This window comes from Eretmochelys imbricata, chromosome 3 (genome assembly GCF_965152235.1).
Source record: "Eretmochelys imbricata isolate rEreImb1 chromosome 3, rEreImb1.hap1, whole genome shotgun sequence".
Classification (NCBI taxonomy): Eukaryota; Metazoa; Chordata; order Testudines; family Cheloniidae; genus Eretmochelys; species Eretmochelys imbricata.
Window position 1 is genome coordinate 115,057,222 of NC_135574.1, and position 16,484 is coordinate 115,073,705.

Here is a 16,484-nt window from a genome sequence, read left to right on the forward strand (position 1 = left end):
ATCATGTTATCTAGAGCCTTGTGTGTGTCTGTTGGGGGTTGGCACTAACCTACTATGCCAGATGAACTGTAGACTATTATAGCATTGCTATAGAACTTAAAACAATTTTCAGAGTTTTTCGTTAGGCTGATGCAAGACAAGTAGCTTCTGCAAAATTCAAATAATATGGGAATAAGTTGCAAGATGAAACTTGCTTGCCACACCTTTCCTCTACAATTCTGTTTTCTCTTGCTGAGTTTTAAATATAGTTTTAAGGGGAACATTTTGATTTATTTTAAAGTTGGTCCCTTTGGATTAGGTATTTGTCAATGGACAAGGAGGAAGAACATCCTCCTGCTGGATTTATTAATATTCAGTTCATATTTCAAGTAATTAACATGAATTTTGTCTAACTGTCTGACTTTTGTCTAACTGGTTTTACATGATGGTCTGAAAGATGTCTTGTTTCATATTTAAATTTATATTGCTCTCATTTTACATGCTGAACAAGAAGCAGGCAGAAGTGTACAGAAGAATTTAACTAAAGGATTCCCCTGCCTTTTCATGTTACATTTTACACTTCAGCTAAATACCAGGAATCATTATAATTTAGCACATTTAAATATGACTTTTCTCCTACATAGCTAGAGTACCTCCATTGATTTCTGTTAAATACAGTTTTACTGACTGGTTGGCTGCACACACACACATACACACTCTGCTCTGCCATATCTCAGTTACAGCGTAGTCCTACCCAGGGTCATTACCATGTACACATTACATATTTCTAGCAAACATGAAAATGAATCAAACAGAAGTAGAGATAAACAGAGATAGATTGGAGCCTGGTGGGGGCATAAAAAGCGGTAAGCTGACTGACCACTGGACTAGTCTTCCTAGTTTGGTATAAGCACTGTTTTCCCTTCACCACCCTAGAGCAGCAGGACCCCATGAAGTGAAAAATTAAACAACTAATAGGAGTAAAGTTTAGTGGAACAATTATTTGGTATCAATCCAAAACTAATTGTTTCTGAAGAGATGTTTAAACCAATGTCAGTGCAAGGCAAGGGTTCTTGGCCTATGGCCAGCACCTTTGTAATGCATATTAGCTCAGATGAGGAGTACTTAAAAGTTAGAGACAGAGAGAGAGAAAGAGAGCATTTTCTCACTGCTCATGCTGCATTGGATTGTATTCTCCTCCTTGCTGAGACCAGCTGAATACCTGTGCGGTGCTTCCTTAACGTGAGTTTTGCCAAGGCTGACAGCAGGTTCTGCTCTTTTTTCAGGTGGACTATCAGCTGTTGACCCCTCTGCTGACAGTAAAAACAGATATGCCAATTGCTCGCTGCCATTAACAATGACCATGACCCTTCATACCAAAAACTCTGGAGTTGCCCTGCTGCACCAGATTCAAGGCACTGAACTGGAGACTTTGAGCAGACCTCAGCTGAAGATTCCCCTGGATCGGTCGCTCAGTGAGATGTATGTGGAGAGCAACAAGACAGGGGTTTTTAACTACCCAGAAGGCACCACTTATGACTTTGCCACTGCCGCTCCAGTGTACAGCTCTACTAGCCTCAGTTATGCCCCGGCTTCTGAATCATTTGGGTCCAGCAGCCTGGGAGGGTTTCATTCCCTGAACAATGTCCCTCCAAGCCCCATGGTATTCTTACAAACGGCTCCACAGCTCTCACCCTTCATCCATCACCACAGCCAACAGGTACCCTACTACCTTGAAAATGATCAGAGCAGCTTTGGGATGAGAGAAGCTGGCCCTCCAACCTTCTACAGGTAAATCCTACCTTTGATTTATTTGAACAGGATATGCTAAACAGGATATAGAGAAGCCCAAAGAATTGTCTCTGTATAAAGGGCCATGTAGTCTGATCAATTGAGTCACCAGTGAATAATTAGACTGTAAATGATACTGTGGAGTAAACAAAATAGCTGTTGTGACTGTTGAGTAATTGTTGCTGTAAATGTTAGAAAGTGTACGTACATGAAAAATAAGTCTGATAATGAACATAAATGTGACCTGGGAAAAACAAGTCTAGAATAATAATCTGCAAAAGAATGGAAAACAGGAAGAAAAAACACATTAAATAAAAATGAGAGTCTGAAATACACTAGAAGGGATTTCTCTACCACCTTTGTCAAGTTCAGAGCCGGTGTAAGTGATAGTTTGAGTTTGTAGCAAAAGGCTCTTTTCTTGCCTGCCTATACAATGCTTTGGGTGGCTTATACAAGAAGCTGTTCAGAAATTCAGTATCCTTCTTAGCAATACTGTTATAGTCGACTTATTGACAAACAGCACTTCAATCATACAGAGCCTTTAGGAGCTGCAATAAATGCCTCATACCTGAAATGCATATTTGTGGTTGGAGAGAGATAAGGAGATAATTGTTTCCCTAAAATAGCATGTTTTATTAAAAGACAGAGTATTTTTACTTTCTTTTCTCTTTAGCTTCTTGTGTTTCTTAGTGGAACACTTCTATAAAAATGTTCTATTTGGGAGTATTGGCATTCATATTTTTGCAGTTGAAGATGCATTTCAGTCCTTTTTTTGGATTAGGTGGTGGAATGTGCTGCAGAGAATTTTTAGATGGCAGAGAATATATAAAACATCTTTAAGAGATGCCAAGGTTTTTCTTAGCTCTCCTTCCTCATTCTTAATTTAAAAATAAAATACCCCAACCACAAAATAAATAAATAAATCTCCACGATAAAATGAAAATATATTTTTCCTTTGTTGGGAAAATACCAGGAATGCAACACCCCTATATCCAGTCTCTCCCAAATTGTAATGTTTGGTAGCAAAATTTTGCAGGATATTGTGCTGGGTCATGTTAAAAGCGATTTCCCCCCCTTAATCTATGTCTCTGTCTCAGTTATCTGGGAGGTCTGAGCAACAAACTGCAGCTTAGGAATAATTACTGCTTATAATATTTAGGGCTAGATTCTTGCACCCTAACTCTATTGGATAGTAAATTACTTCAGGGGGATTGTTCACAGGGTAAAATAATACTCAGTATGAGTAAGAATCAGGCCACAAATCAGAGAGGAAGAGTGAAGTTTTGAAAAGGATTTGTATAACAGATGGAACCAGAAGCAGCACCTTTTAAAAAAATCATAGAGTGGGGTTACAATAAACTTGCTATTGATGGTCTGTACTGATTATCTCACATTGACAGCCATGGTAGTGACTTGAACTAAGTTAGAGAAAGCAGTGCTGTTTCTATCTCTGTTGGCTGTACTTGATAGGATATTGCCCTGAAAACACTAAACTTTAGCTCTTTTTTCCTTTTGGGCACAGACCAAATCACAAATATCCCATCAAATAAAATAATTTTAATAGTACTCAATTTATGAAGTTATTTAAAGATAAAATCAGGAGTTAAAGTACAGGCATTTCCAAAAAGGCTGTAGAGGGCACAAATTCCACATACTCCTAGTTTGCTTTACTCATTTCAGTAGTCCCAATGAGTTCAATGGGATTAGATGAGTAAGGAGAGCAACATTTAATCCTCTGGTGTAATAGTGTTGTATGATTGTGTTGGAGAGTCACAATATTTGCAATGGAGCATCACAATAACATTATGGTTTAGGAATGCAAATGCTGCATTCTCTGAGGCCAAATCAGCTGGAGCAGTAACTATTTAATAATTACTTACAATAAGTAGGAGATGGAGGTGTATTCTGCCATGCACTGCCCCACTTTAACACATGGCTAAAATGTTAGAAATTTTCCTCCTCCTCACGCTCTTATTGAAGAAGTTAAATACAAATTATACTATAATTAGCATGACATTTTGCATGTATACAAATAGACCTATGTATGAATTCAGTATCACTTATATTTGATTTTTTAATTAATTTTTCCTTGTGATTTTCAATACATTTCCACTGAGAAATAGTTCCTCTGAATTTCACTGCATGCTAATGACATACTGTATGTCTAGTACTGGATATTATCTTTTCTTATCTTACAAAGGTAGTATGTTCAAATCATGGGTGAAGAGTAGCCGTAGTTAATCTTTTAATTTTCTTAGAATTTTTGCATGTTTTATTGTCTTTTCACTATTTTCAGTACTTAATTTATCAAATATTACTATGTATTTTCATGAAAATATTGTAATTTATATTTTGTGTGTATGAGTACCTGGCTATCAACTAAGAAAATGACTTTAACTGGTCTCAGTTTTTATATTTGATTTTGCTGTAAAAATTTTCACTGTACTTTGCAATAGGTTTCTATCTCATTCAGAAAACACCAGAGGAGCCCTCCAGTGGCTAACTTAACACCTGTAAATCCCCATAGACAGCAACAGATTAATTCCTTTCTGTTGCCCTATTAGAAAACTAAAAGTTTACTCCACTGGCCTTGCACCTTCTAAGGGTCAGAAATAAACACTTGTCTGCCCTCTGTTTGGCTGGGGAGCTGGCTCCAAATTCAGCACAAGCTCACACAAAACCAGACTGGACCTAGTATCCAGTCGATTATGGAGCCACTTATTTGTCAGTAACAAAACACAAGACCAAGTCCAGTCAATACACTACAGGAAACATTCTATGAAAAAGCATCTGTGCATCACTAACACAGTCTCTTTGTCTTTCTCTCTTTCAAATGGAGCTGGAATGCTTTTTGGTGCCTCAAGCCTAGAGCATAGGTTAATATGGATAAAGTATCTGTTTAATTTTGCAGATGCGTAATATCTCCAAATCTTATTAAGGGTGAATTATTATAAAATGTCTCTTGGCTGTTTCCCATCAGTGTGATCATGTTAATTCTTAACACTTTCCTAAAATGGTCCAAAAAAATGACAAAGATACACTGATCCCCATCCTGCTGGAGTTCATAAATCCCCACACAGGGTATCAGAATTTGGAAGAAGAGAGTTGGCCCTACTAGCCTAAGCTGTTTTCTTTAGCTTGAACCACTTCAGTGGCTAAACCTTATGGATGTTTATATAGGGAGCGCAATTTTTAAAAGTACCACAGTATATGCAAAATCCAAGGATAAAATGTTTCCTTTTCTTTTTAAATATAGCGTGGTATGCTCTGTATAAGGGACTACCCGTGTAGCTGACTCTTTTCTGTGGAAAGTTTCCTTTTGATTTCACAGTTGGCATTAGGCATCCATAATATAGGAATGCTGATGTTATGTCCTGAACACCAGGACTGGTTCTGTTTATAGAGCCTGTCCTCCTGTACCTGTCAATTTTGCAAAAATGGCCAATAGAGGAAGAATGGCCCCATGCTTCCCTATGTTATAGGGGTGTTGTGAGAATAAATCCATTAGGGATTGTGAGGTGCTCTGATTTTATGGTGATGGAGGCCATAAAAGAACCTAAGAGATCTCTATCTACTAGTTCTTCTTTGAGTATGTGTCCGTGTGGGTCCCACTCTAGGTGCACTTATGCCCCATGCACTCAAGATTGGATTGTTTTTAATAGCAGTGCCCATTGGGGCTGCTCATGTGCCCTGTGCCTCCTTGTGTTCCTCTGAAAGAGCATAAAGGGTGGTGCACACACAACCCTCCCTGAGCTCTCTTACTGCTTGCCAGACTTCACCTGTGGCCCCTTTAAGTCTGTCCTTCTGTGAAACAGCCAATAGACAAGAAGATCTTAGTATCCCATCCTATCATAGCAGAGCTGGCTGGCGGTTAGAATTCAAACATACAGAAAGGAGTCCCCTTTTCATTCCACTCCCTGACAAAGACACTGATCATAGACGGACTGGGGAGTTCACTTGGGCCATTTACAAATCCAGGAACCCTGGTTCCCGAGCGACATGGAGCTACACATAAATAAACTAGAGCTCAGAACCATAAGACTGCCATACATGACATTCCTACTGGGCCGCCAAAACTCAATCGTGCATATCTTCAAAAACCTCATGACAGCCATGACCTACATAAATAAGAAAGGAGGTGAGTGATCCACACCCATTTGCCTGGAAGTCTTTGACCTCTGGAATTAGTGCCATTAGAATAGGGTAACTCCAATGACCCTTTGTCTCCCAGGAGTCAGCAATAACTTAGCAGGCTTTTTGAGCAGGCAATCAGTGACTACCCATGAATAGTCCTTGCACAGATCCATCACAGAAGAGCTAGTTGATCAGTGGGGATCTCCCACAATAGACGTGTTTGCCACCAAGGACAATACAAAATGTCAGAACTTTTACTCTAGGGGAAGCCTGAGTACAGGGTCACTACTGGATGCCTTCCTCCATCAGTGGAACAGAGGCTTGCTACGCTCCTTTCTACCAATTTCCCTGATTCTGAGGGTGATTTCGAAGATAAAAAAGACAAAACCACGATCATTCTGGTAGTTCCATGTTGGCTGAGGCAGTTCTTTGCTGCCAGATCTACTGCAGATGTCCATTCAGCATCTCATCCAGCTCCCAGACAGACTGGATCTGGTCTCACAGAACCACAACCAAATGCTCCATCCAGACCTGAAGTCAGTGCACCTGAGGACTACAGATAGGGACTGCTTCCTACAGGTCCAGGAAATCCTGATAAAAAGCAGGAAGATGTCTATCATAAAAAATGCACTTTTCAAAAAGAGAGATCCTCAATAGGTTCAGGTCTTTCTGAGCTGCCTATAATACAAGCCTCAAGACTGAAGATTCTTGACTACGTATTAAACCTCTAGCGGGTTGGTCTTTTGCTCAGCTTTATTAAAATCCACTTTGCATCGATGTCAGCACATCAGTCAGCTGTGCAATCGTGCATAGTCTTCTCTTATCCCACGGTATCAAAGTTCCTTAAAGGGTTACTACACACTTATCCCCCAGTCAGAGAACTGAGTCCTGCTTGGGACCTCAATACAGTCCTCCTGAGACTCGTGAAGTCTCCTTTTGAGCCTCGCAGAATGTTTCTTATACCACTTCGCTCTGAAGATGATCTGCCTAGTAGCTGTTACTTCAGCCAGAACAGTGAGTGAGCTTCAGGCGCTTTTGGCTGACCCTCCTCTTCAACATTCCATGGGGACAAGGCAGTGCGAGACCTTACTGGAAACTTATCCCCAAAATGGTCTCAGAATTTCATATAAAGCAGTCCATCAATTTACTTGGATTCTTCCTGAAACCATATTTAGCATTGAGAAAGAAAAGAAATTACACAAACTAGATGTATCCAGGACTCTGCTTTGGAATACTCACAGGACTAAACCATTCAGACTGTCAACTCATCTATTTCTGGCTATAGCTGGGCATTCGAAAGGCCAAGCTCCCTCATTTCAAAAGATATTGCCATGGATTACAGAATGTATCTCCTTTTGTTACCAGCTGACTAGTATGCCTCATTTCATTGCAGCTCAGCTGACTCTTATGCCTGCTTCAGACATGTGCCAGTATCAGAGATCTGCTAGGTGGTGATATGGAGTAAGCCACTGACCTGTTATCAAACATGACGTCTTGGAGTTAGCTGCTAGGTCAGGTGTCATGTTCAGGAGAGCAGTTTTATAATCACTGTTCAACTGAGGCAGCTGATACTTCTCATTCCTGCCTTCCTGAGGGGTCCAGGAAATAACCTACAAGGGATCCACAGTGATAAGTACTCAAAGAAGAAAGAATGGTCACTTACCCTACAATAACTGTGATTTGTTGAGATGCTGTAGTCAATGTAGAACCCACAACCCACTCTCCATTCCAGCTTTTCAGAGTTCTTAGTTAACACAGGCTTTGAAATGTGAGGGAATGAGCGCAGCTGTCATGCCCTTTGTTCCCTTACACAGGAGCATGAGGAGGCACAGGGTACTTGTGTAGCTCCTGCTATTTTAAAAAATCTGATCTTGTGTACATAGGGTACACATGCACCTACAGTGGGATCCACACTGACTACAGCATCTCGAAGAACCACAGTAAGGGATGATGGCACAAAGGCAACATTGGAATTAGAAGCAGTGGCATGGTGAGAGAGGATGTCACAGAGACGGCATCAGAGCTAGAAGTGGCAGCATGGCAAGAGATCATGCTGCAGAGACCGCATCATGGCTAAATGTGGTGGAGAGATGATGCAGAGGCAGTTAAAGGTGATGGCACAGAGATGGCATCACCGATAGAGGCAGTGGCATGGCAAGAGATGATACAGGGGCAGTCGCAAGGTGTCTCTCGATGGAAGCCAGACAGCTCTTTTCCCTAGGGGCAGAAGATGGACCTGCCTGAGTGCATTCCTGGGCTGTGAGACTTTACTAACCACTGACCACAAACCGTGGGTAGGGAGCATGGAACGGGAAGAGGAAGAAGTGAGGAGTCAAAACAACATATGTCTTTTGGACTGTCATACCAAACTGAGGCAAAGGGCTACTCCCTAAGATGCTGAGGGGCTGGATGTTTTACTTAATAAATATTCATTTAAACATACAAGTGATTTATTGTTGTGTTGTCCGAAAATAATGTTGCGTTCCTTTTCCCCCAATAAAGTTTTCTTTGTTTTATACACAGACTCAGTGCTTGTGAGAGGAGAAATATTGCCTATTAAAGGCATGCAGGGAAGGTATTTAGTTCTTCCAAGATTTCAGGAAGGGGGCTGGAGCTGGTAGTATTTAGTTTTAAGAGGAACCCCTGGATATTTGAACCTGACCCCTTCTGCTGCCAACAACACCTGGCAGAAGGGTTACATGTTTAAGTTCCATGGTTTCATGATGTAGTTTAATGGGAATAAATAGTGCAGTTGCAGTTTTGATCAGCAATTGGAGCCTAACAGCAACAGGAGAAAATTAAATGTTTTTGTTAAGGGGGGCAGCATTTTCCTCTCCTAGTAAGAAAATCTGCAGAAAAGGAACTGGAGAAAGAGCTAGAAGGCATCAGCAGTGTAGGAGAGCAGCTATGTGTCCAGTTAGTATCAGTAGCAAGTAAGCATGAATGTGCAAGTGTTTACTGGAGACTATACTGAGTTTAAAAACACTGTGCCTGATTCTGCTCTACTCACGTAAATTTAGAATAACTCCATTCAGTTCTATTGGGAGAGGTTCCCTCCCCATCTGAGGTTAAATTCCTTTTGTGTTTGTAAGCAACACGTCACTCAACGTGCCATACTTGCAAGTAGCAAGTAAATTTGTCAAAGGTTGTTCCTAGTGTTCCAGATGGTTTTAGCAAAACCTGCCATTTTCCCTGGTTTCCTTGCAACAGGCCAGGCTCTTCCTGACTTATTAGGTGCTGTGTGACATAGCTGTGCCTGTGCTCAGCCTGAATACACTGCCTTTTTCATTGCTGACTGCTTCAGTGTTGATTTGCTCCAGCCACCACAGGATTTTGGAGCATGGTCTGGGATGTGGATGTCCTATAATTCCCTGTGCAACAGCATGGCAAATTCAGTTAAGAAGTGGCAGGCAGATAGAGTGGCAGAAGATTTGGTCCCAGCACTAGAAACAGGTGCACCTGACAGTAAAATGGGTGGGAAGTTGCAATGGCAGTAGCAGCAGGAGTGAACGCAGCAATATTATTCAGGGCCCAAGGTCTCCCAAGCCCCACCCCTCTCTCTGGCATTTCCTACTGTCTAGCTTAGAGAAAAGGAGTACTTGTGGCACCTTAGAGACTAACCAATTTATTTGAGCATGAGCTTAGCTTAGGTGGCTAAGTGTGCTGGCTTTTGTGAATCCCATTCTTAGGAGTCAAACTTTCTCCATGCATTGTGCAGGGAGTGTGGTCTCCTAACTCAGGATTGTGAATTCCACCTGGGCATCAAGGAGCCTAAAAGTTAGGTGCTATGACACTCAAGTCTCTTCATGATTCGAGCTCCTGATGTCCAAAGAAAAATAAATTAAAATACGTGACCAATGTTCATGTTTTGGTTACACTTTGAACCCAATTGTCAGATCCTGTTTCAAACCATGTGCCACAGAATCCTTTGTATCAGCAGTGTTCCCTTAAAATTACTGTAGTAGTTGCAAAGAACTAGGTGTGCCTGGAGCAGACGTGCCTACTCCAGTCATAATTTGAGTAGCTAATACACTGAAAGCCAGCTCTATCTATATACTTCCTTTATATAGGATTTGTCTACACTATGAACTAGGTAGCGGCTGTGGAGGCATGACTGAGCTGTGCTGAGTACAAACCTGCCTGAAAACCGTGGGTATGGCCTTGGCACAGCATAGCCGTGCCTCTGCTGCTGCTTCTGATGCTCCGCCAGCTACGGTACTATTTACATTTGCACTACCTCTCGTCGAGCTACTCTGAGTATCTGGACAAGAGCAGGGAATCACATCCCTAGCTCGCAATGTAGACATAGCCATAGTGGAATCGTACCCCTCCATAAGCAAAAATGATTACTATAAGCAAGAAAAAATGTGCATGCCACTAATGTGTAAGTTCCTGTAGCTCTCTTATTACCTGGAAATAGACTGCTTAGTGTGGATTATTTTAAATTTAAAATGTATAGATAGAGAAATATTTCTCTCTTTGTTTCATCCCCTCTGAGAACTTTTGTCCCAATTTTTTGTGGCTTCTGTCCTCATTTATATCAACAGTAGGGATATGCATGCCAAATTCAGCTGAATCTTCAAAATCTGAGAGGATGATTCAGACATGGTTAATGGAAAAAGGTGGCGTGATAAAAAGCCAGATAAAAGCAGATGCAACATGAAGTTATGTAACTGGATGTTCTTCATGATAAGCATCTGAGATATCAGTACATTTGGAATAGGTATAGGTGTGTGCATGAGACACGCACAGCGCTAGTGAAGGAAGCCAAATGTTGCTTAGAGTGGGTGGCTGAGTGCTGTTTCTTGCTGGTCCAAGTCACAAGTATAACAAACAAGATGAAAAAAGAGGAAACACATCAGAGAATACTACAAAGAGAATTTTTCACAAATGTCTTGGAGGCAAATTTCACTGGTTTTATGGACACAGTGAATTGCTAGTGTTGCCTATACTGAAAGTTGCCCTATGCTTCTGATTTTAAGACCCTGTTTTCAGTTGCTTATAATTTTGTCAAACTTCAACTGTTCAGGCTGAAATTTTCTGTGCCAGGTGTCTGCCTCAAGCTGATTTTTTTCTTTTTTAAAGTTTCAGCCAAAATGGTTCAGCTGTTTCTGAGAATGAGGGGAAAATACCCTATTTTGCCTGTGTTAAAATGGTCTTGTTTGGTTTTTGTTTTGTTTTTTTAATTGAGACGCTCTCGTGCCTCCATGCCATAGAACAGTTTGGCAGTGGGAGGTCACCCTGGTGTCAGGGACGTGCTTTTTTGCTTTTCCCAGGAAATCCTGCCCAAATTTGGCCAAGTTTTAAGCCTTTTAAAAATCTCAGTTTGCACATACTCAGTAGACATTTGTTAGAGTTTGCCAGTTAGATTCTCTGAAGGTTTCATCTGCACGGAGCATGCTGCATCACCTCACAGCTCCTATATGCTGACTGGACTGTGTATGCATCACCCCAACAGAGCGACTGAGCATGCGCCATCCCAGGGCAGCTGGGGCTGTGCAGAACTTTCACTGCAATTACTACTCCTGCCTGATGCCGGTCACTGTGGTATCAGGCCACAGAAACTGATATTTGGAAGACCCTCTCTCTTGTATTCTTAAGACCCTCCTCCTGGCCCAGCCAGCATGGAAGAAGCAGTCTGACTCAAATGCAGATGAGTCAAGAGGTGGACTGGGTGGGGGGCACAGAGAGAGAGTAGATTGGTACAAGGAGTGTGGGGATGAGGGAAGGGAGACTCTGATTGGGTTGGGGTGGAAACTGGGATTAGGAGATCAGGTGAGGAGACTGTGAATGACTGGGTAAGGTGACTGAGAGCTAGGAGCTGATGTGTGGGGTGGATGGGTGGAAAGACTAAGATTGGATGAGGAGCAGGAGGGAGACTGGGTCTGACTGGGCAAGGAGACTGGATACAGAGCCCAGGAAGGAGTCTGGGACTTTGACAGGGAGCATGGAGAACGAGACCTGGACTGGGTGAGCAAGGGCACTGGGATGAGTAGCTGAGGGGAGAAAGAGACAGAACTTGGGACAGGTTCAGGCTAAAGAGTACAGGAGTCAGGTTTGGGGGGAAGAGGGGTACTATTGGGTCTGTGCCCATTAGAGTACATTCTCTTCCAGAGCCTGGAATGGAAACCAAGATTCCTGAGTGAGTCTCACCATTCTTCTGCTGTCACCAAATATCTGTGAAACCCATTGGCAAAGTGTATGTTTTATCTCCCTTTAGTGTTGGTCCTACATGGAGGATGATGATCTACTAGTGTTATCAGTTATTTCATTAGCCCAAGTGGCAGAGGTCTGTGCAGTGGATCTGATGTGTCTGTCTTAAGGTTGCCCATGCAACCGTAATTTGGCCCCCTTGTGATATCCATATTTAAGGCTATGATTTTGTCACAGAGGTTGCGGAAGTCACGGAATCCGTGACTTCCAAAGACCTCCGTGACTTCAGCCTGCAGGCAGCTGGGAGCTGTAAGATCCTGCCAGCGGCCTGGAGCTGTGGATACCCTGGCCACCCAAGGTGGCGGGGACCCATGGAGCTCCAAGCCGCCGTGGGTGGCAGGGGGCCCCCACAGCTCCCAGCTGCCATGGGCGGCAGGGGACCCCACAGCTCCTAGCTGCGGGGGATGGGGACCCTGGAGTTCCTTGCCCCCACAGGTGATAGGGGCCCCTGGAGCTCCCCCAGCCAGGCCCCAGCAGCTCCCCATTTTGTCAGGGATATTTTTAGTAAAAGTCAGGGACAGGTCACAGGCTTCTGTGAATTTTTCTTTATTGCCCGTGACCTGTCCCTGACTTTTACTAAAAATATCCCTGACAAAATCTTAGCCTTATCCATATTGTACTGACTTTAATTACATGATCACATGTTATTTTTTCCACAGAATCCCTACATCATTCAGTGCACAGGATGGACTATGCTCTGCAGATCAATCAGGCTTGTATAGTGAATAAGGCTGTTATCTGTACGACCTCTATGTTATTTATTGCGAAAGTTGGAACGTGTGCAGTGAAAAAGGCAGAGGATTGCAGAAAGAGAAAAGATGGTCTGATGGTTAAGGCAATTGAGTACGGCCCTGGAGAATTTGATTCTAACCCAGTATCAGCTGCAAAGTTCCTAGGTGATGTTGAGCAAATCACGTAAATCAGACTTTTCACAGGCGGTCACTTAGTGTGTGTTCCTCATGTTCTTTGTGCGCAGCTTGAGACAGTGTCTGATTTGCAGAAGTTCTGAGCACTCACTGTTGCAAATAGAGTCAATGGGAGCTGTGCTTTTAACATATATATAGTTCTATATGTTACTAAATACTCTGAAAATCAAGTTCTAAGCATCAAATTGGGCACCCAAAATTCAAATTCATTTTTTTACCTTAACTGTCTGTGCCTCAGTTCACCATCTGTAAAACAAGAATAACAATACCCTCTAACTTCACAGGGATGTCGTGAGAATAAATTTATAAATGTTTGTGAAGCACTTAAGACACTACAATGGTGCGCACCATGGAAAAGTCCATCAGGAAATTCATAATTCTGTCTTCAGAGCAGGGTTTGAAAAGTGTGCAGTAAATAAGGCATGAGGCCACAGGTTGAATAATAAGGAACTAATATAGAATAGCTTGCGAATTCAGTGAGACTGGTCCTAGAAATCAATGGGAAAAGCTTTGAATGCTAGTTTTAGGTAAAGTTCAATATGTATTCAAATATATATGTTCAGGTTTAATTAAGTTGTATATGGTTACTTTGTAGGGAGATGAGGGACCACTGCACAAGAACAGAGTCAATATACCATCTCCTAGGCTCCCCTTGTTTCCTTCTTCTGACGTGCATTCTTTGAGCTACTCTTCCCAATTTCCTTCATGCCCCAGCTCAGGTGAAGAATGTTGCATACTGTGTGTTAATGAGACACTGAAAGTTTACTCTTAAGAATTAGAGGGCTCATAATAATATTATAGTGGAGCGCTAGCTCCACTATAGTTGAGGTTGAGAAACCCTTTCCGTGTAAAGGATTATTCTTCTTAGTGCTCTAAAATCCACACCGTTACTCAGATTGCCTTGAAATTTGGTGTGCCTCATGCCTTTTTTGGGGGGGTCTATCCCACCCGCTCCACATGTGATTTGGGATGTGTGGTTTAGGTGGTATCCTGTGTGCAAGTGTGAAAGGATTGTATAAGGATAGGAAATGGTTGTTAAATCAGACAGGTGTGGTATTTTGTCCGGAAAGTAGGCTCAGTGTTTGAGCTCAGGGCAAGTGCAGCTAGTGCCTGTCTTTTACAGTGACAACATGTGTGAGGTAATATATTTCACTGGACTAACTTCTGTTGGTGAGAGAGACAAGCTTTGGAGCCAATTCTGTGTGGCTCGAAAGCTTGTCTCTTTCACCAAGAGAAGTTGGTCCAATAAAAGATATTACCTCACCCACCTTGTCTCTCTAATATCCTGGGATTGACATGGCTACAATTACACTGCATTCATTACATTGACAAGGCAGACTGTGTTATGGGTATTTTGGGGCATCACGCAAGAGGGCAGAGTGAAGGTTGGGTGGGCGTTTGCCTTAACTCTGTATTTCCTGGCTTTCAGAAGTTTGAGTTTTGCTGAACTCGACATTCTGAAAGGGCATTAACTATCACTGGGCAGCCTCAACTCTGCGTTATTGATGGGTTTCGCCATTTAATTAATTAATTAATGATTTTATTGATAATAAATAAGAAAAAACAAGGTGACATTAAGGAAATCAAAATTAATTCTTTTACCAACAAAAAGTAAAACATAACACACTGGGGCACTTGCAACATCACTGCAGTGTGCACACACGCTGCTTTTATCAAAGCATTTAAGAAAATAATCTGAGTGAGGCTGCCTTTTTTTAAAATACACTATAAGAACTATAAAATCACTAGCTGGCTAGCTGCTGTCAGTCCCAGTTCTTCTTTTATATGTGATTAAATGTCAGCACTAAATATTAATAATTTCAATTTGTTTTGATTTGTGATCCTGCCTCATAATGTATCCTGCTTCCGCCTCTGCCTTACTCACATTATTGTCAGCAAATGCAGCTCACTTTGGAGATTTATAACACCTGAGGAAGTGCTGTAGCAAACAGGCTGGGAAAGATTCTGAATGGAGCCTCTGAGAAGATGCTAAACAGAGGCACAACCCAGAAGAGGATGGAGTGGGACAAAGGTAGCTCCTGAATTTTGCACTTGGCAGGGAACCTGCTTGTCTCCTACAAAAGTAAAGGCAGTTCTTGGACTGTTCTGATTTGTAGCTGCTTCTTGGAGACATATTTAGGTGGCTCAGCAGCACAGAATAATTGAAGTGCACAGTGCTTTGGCTTTGCCCCTGTGTGCTGCTGTTCCAGGAACTGGCACAGAACACTTCAGCAGGCTCTGCACTAACAGGAGAAGGCCCCCTGCACTAAGGTTATTCCCTGTGAGCTGTCTCTGCCAGCTAGCCACTTCCTTTATAAAAATGGAACAGCATGAAGGGGTAGATCAAAAAGGAGAACCAGGGCCACACTTTACAGAGAGCTGTTCGCCAAAGCCCCGATGTCATCTGAAAATTCCAGGGTTTAGTTTCAGCCGCAAATGTCTGAACATTTTGGACATTCCAGGTTCAGGTTAGGGACAATGGACGCCCTTAAGTATGAGTGATACTGAAATGTATGTTTCGCTACTTCCAATGAACTAACTTGGGAGATAAAAGAAACATAGCGAGGAATAGGTCTACCTTGCAGGCAGTGTAAGTACTTGGTAAGTATGGAACCTGTATCAGTACTTTATTTACACTGCAGCCACTGAAAGCACAGTTCAGGGATAAGAAATACGGAAGGAGGTTCGTATTGAATAGTATTGTGAATCACTACATGGGATCAGCAGAAAATGTTTATAACAGGTGTTTATAACAAGTGGTCCTTAGTCTCCTCAACCTGTGTAGTGAGCACACTGAGTTGTAAAATTTGAATCAAGGGCTACTCATTTTTTAAGTTGTTTGTAGCTTTGTTTATGTACATGTTTTTGTCTTTCTGCTTTTACATCTGTTCATGTTAATTTTGAACATAAAAAATAGAAGACGACAAAATTAAGCACATTAGCTTTATGAAATGCATGCATATTATATTTGTAAATGTTTCTAAGAAACCTTTTCAGTTGTACTGCTGCTAGCTGAAGAGCTGCAGAGCCCCTGGTGTTACAGGATAGGGAAGAGACACTGTCTGCATTGGATTAGGGATTTAGCTTGCAGTCTATTCAGTGCTCATAACGACATCCCAACATGGGTAGCTGGCATGGAAGGAGTAAGCTAACAGCCAGGCTAGTGCAGCAGTGAATCAATTTGTACACTTCAGCAGCTACAGAGGGATTGAAAACTGGATAGAAGGCAGACAGAGAGATCCAGAATGAGCCTGAGGCACACACAAGACCAGAGTATTATTACATCAGATTAAGGTGTCCAGCAGAGGCGGTTTAAGATTTACTGGGGCCTGGGCACAAAGAACATTTGGACCCTGCACATCCTGGGCCGTCAGGGGCACCAGAAATGGGGGTCCAGCCCCCCTACTTTTTAATAGGTGTAATAGTCTTTGGCAGGTGTGG

General features: G+C 42.1%; 1 protein-coding gene across 1 annotated transcript in view; it reads left to right on the top strand.

Annotated features, from left to right (window-relative positions):
* The first annotated feature begins 1,321 nt into the window (after positions 1–1,321).
* Positions 1,322–16,484, top strand: part of ESR1 (estrogen receptor 1) — a 187,850-nt gene continuing 172,687 nt past the window's right edge. The window contains exon 1 of the mRNA XM_077811795.1: positions 1,322–1,770. Coding sequence (XP_077667921.1) covers positions 1,337–1,770 — 434 coding nt within the window. The 5' untranslated portion in view covers positions 1,322–1,336. The remainder of the gene's footprint in view (positions 1,771–16,484) is intronic.